This window comes from Vigna radiata, chromosome 5, assembly GCF_000741045.1.
Source record: "Vigna radiata var. radiata cultivar VC1973A chromosome 5, Vradiata_ver6, whole genome shotgun sequence".
In the NCBI taxonomy this organism is placed as follows: Eukaryota; Viridiplantae; Streptophyta; class Magnoliopsida; order Fabales; family Fabaceae; genus Vigna; species Vigna radiata.
The window spans coordinates 29,468,321-29,471,172 of NC_028355.1; the positions used below are offsets into that span (position 1 = coordinate 29,468,321).

General features: G+C 32.4%; 1 protein-coding gene across 1 annotated transcript in view; it reads right to left on the minus strand.

The window, feature by feature from the left end:
* Positions 1 to 2,196: 2,196 nt before the first annotated feature.
* Positions 2,197 to 2,852, minus strand: part of LOC106762348 (cytochrome P450 CYP72A219-like) — a 16,574-nt gene continuing 15,918 nt past the window's right edge. Inside the window, exon 5 of the mRNA XM_014646216.2 lies at positions 2,197 to 2,788. Coding sequence (XP_014501702.1) covers positions 2,340 to 2,788 — 449 coding nt within the window. The 3' untranslated portion in view covers positions 2,197 to 2,339. The remainder of the gene's footprint in view (positions 2,789 to 2,852) is intronic.

The following is a 2,852-nucleotide window of genomic DNA, read 5'->3' on the forward strand; positions in this document are numbered from 1 at the left end:
AAGTTGACTTTTCTATGATTAAAGGTTTGGTTTCATATTACATGCCAAAAAGAGTACGTGAATTGTAGAATAGGAAGTGTTTATTTTAATATTTTATATTATAACCATTGAAAGGTGTAGGTCCCACATAGGAAAAGAAAAGTAAGAGTAATGGTTGGTGATGTACGTAAAAGTGGTAGGAAAAATGGGAAGAGAGAGGTTATGTGGGTCCACTTAGGATATATATATATTATTTAAGTTATTTTAGTAGTTATGGGTGTTAGTTAGTAGAAAGGGGTTGTATGTAGTATATATACCTTTCACATCTTATTTGGTTGACTATTTTTGGATGTGTGGTTGACTTGTTACTATTTTAATAATTGTTTTATTATTATATTAAGAATGTTTAGTATATCCGAGTTTTCGTTCGGTTATGTGAGTACGATATTGCTGATTTCTCAAGAAGCATGACTTAAAGTTTATTGTACAACATTATAAATGGTTATGGTGATATCAAAAGTATGTGGTTACTAAGTAATGAAATGTAATTCAAGTTGAAATCCAAGTTCCATCTATGTAAAGTCTCTTGGTGAGATTCTTAGTGTTTTAGAATGAAAGTAGGAGCTCAGTCTTGGGGGTCTTCTTGACGCTCCAATGGCCTTTCTTCTCATATAGAGAGGATTGGACCATGTGGTGAGGAGTAGCAGGAGGTCTTAGTCTTGGAGGCTTCCATCATGCTCCAAGGCGCGACTAACCTCGTGAGTGGCAGGGCGGGGGAGCCCAGGGCGGGGGAGCCCAAGTATCACAAGCCACCACGGGTGCATGACCCGCCATAGCTCGACTATCATTCTAAAGTCCGGACGAGTCAAGTCTAGAAGATAATATGTTAGGATCTATGTCATATATTGTCTGGTTTGCATACTCTTGACTTGAGATTAATTCTGATATGTATATGTGAATATAATTGCATGTCTTTATATAGTTAGCTCACCCTTGCATTTGGTTGTGTTGTGTTATGTCTGCGTGTTTTCTCTTGCGATGATCATCCATTTTGGATGGGAGCAGATGGCGAGGATGTTACTCTGGAGACAGTCTTGGAGGAGAACAGCGATGCAGCTGCTTAGTTATTCTAGGAGATTTCATGACCCCCCTTATGTTATCTACAAACAATTCCTTCTTATGTTATTCTAAAATACTTTAGTGCTTCAAGTTTTAAATTCCTACTCAATTTGGATAACTGTAATCCCTATACTCAAGACTCTTAACTGCCTGTCTGCACTCCAACTGCTTTCTTTATTATAATGGATGACGTCTTATTATTATATGCATGACGTATATTCTTGGGATGTCACATTTATGGTATCAGAGCTAGATCAAGGATACCATCAAGGGATGTCAAAAAATAGTCGTACTCACAAGTATTTATAGATAAGACCCATAGCAGATTATTGGTATTTGTTGGTATTTATTTTTCACATGTAGTGAATAATAAGTATTTTAATATCCGTTTATAAACAGGTTTGGGGGAGGTATCATACTACTCGTATTTACGAGTATTCTTTATTGGCAAAAAAAATTAAAATTAAATTTATATTTTATTAAGTTAAATTTAATTAAAATTAAAATTAATTTATATTTTAGTAAAATAAATTTAATCTATATTAAATTTAATTTATATTAAATTATATATATATATATATATATATATATATATTTCTTAATTTTATTTAAATTTTATTTTAAAAATTATAAAATATATTTTTTTAAATATCTAAGGGTATCTATGGATGCCACACACATTTTTTCAATGGATATCTAATAGATAACGGGTCGGGTAATGAAGATTTTTTTGTTGTGGATTCGGAAACTGGTAGACATTATCCATGCCTGACTTGACCTGTTGTCATCTCTAATAGCATCTACATAATATTTACCACGTGCCATTACGAGTCGAATAAGTCCGATTCAAAAGTCGACTTAAATATTTTTAAAATAGAATTTTGTTTTAGAAAAGAAATTAATTTTCTTTGTCCAAACAATAAAATTAAAATTTAACATATTTGAATTACTCGACTCATATAAATGAAGATAGTTCAATTATAAATAATTCAAATATAATGTATTCAATTTTTAAAATCCTTATCTAAAGAGAAGGTTATGAGATGGTTCAATTAAACAAAAAGTCCACCATTTAAGCTCTCAATATTTTAAAACAACTAAGTTTAAAGTATCGTAGTTGGATTTATTCTAGAACGAAATGTTCAATTACAAAGCAACAACTGATAAAAGTATTCTCACACACAAACATGTGAAAAGGAAAGCAATTAAACATATAACAATATCCCAGAAGTGATATATTTTTAAGATTTCACTCTATGGAGAATGATATGAGCACCATACTGTGGATGAAGAGTGATTAACATAGCTGGAGCATGAGCATATGCTGGAGAAAGTTCAAATGAGAAATGTTGTAAAATCATTGACAAAGCCATCTTTGCTTCCAAAAAGGAGAAGTTTTGTCCAATGCATATTCTAGGACCCCATCCAAATGGGAAAAATGAAACTCTACCATTTGTTGCCTTTAGAACTCCTTCAGAAAATCTCTCAGGATTGAACTGCTTAGCATCTTCACCCCAGAATTCACATCCATGGTGAACCAAAATTGTCGGAAGTAAAACCTGCACTCCAGCAGGCAATGTTATGCTTCCAAGTTTCATATCTCTTTTAACAAATCGTGTCAACCCAAGTACCGGTGGGTATAATCTAAGAACCTCATTCAAAATCATACTGACCTGATACAGAAAAGATTTTTATTAGTGAGTACAGAGATCTCTTATCAATAGAGGTATCTTATGTATATATAAACTAATGTT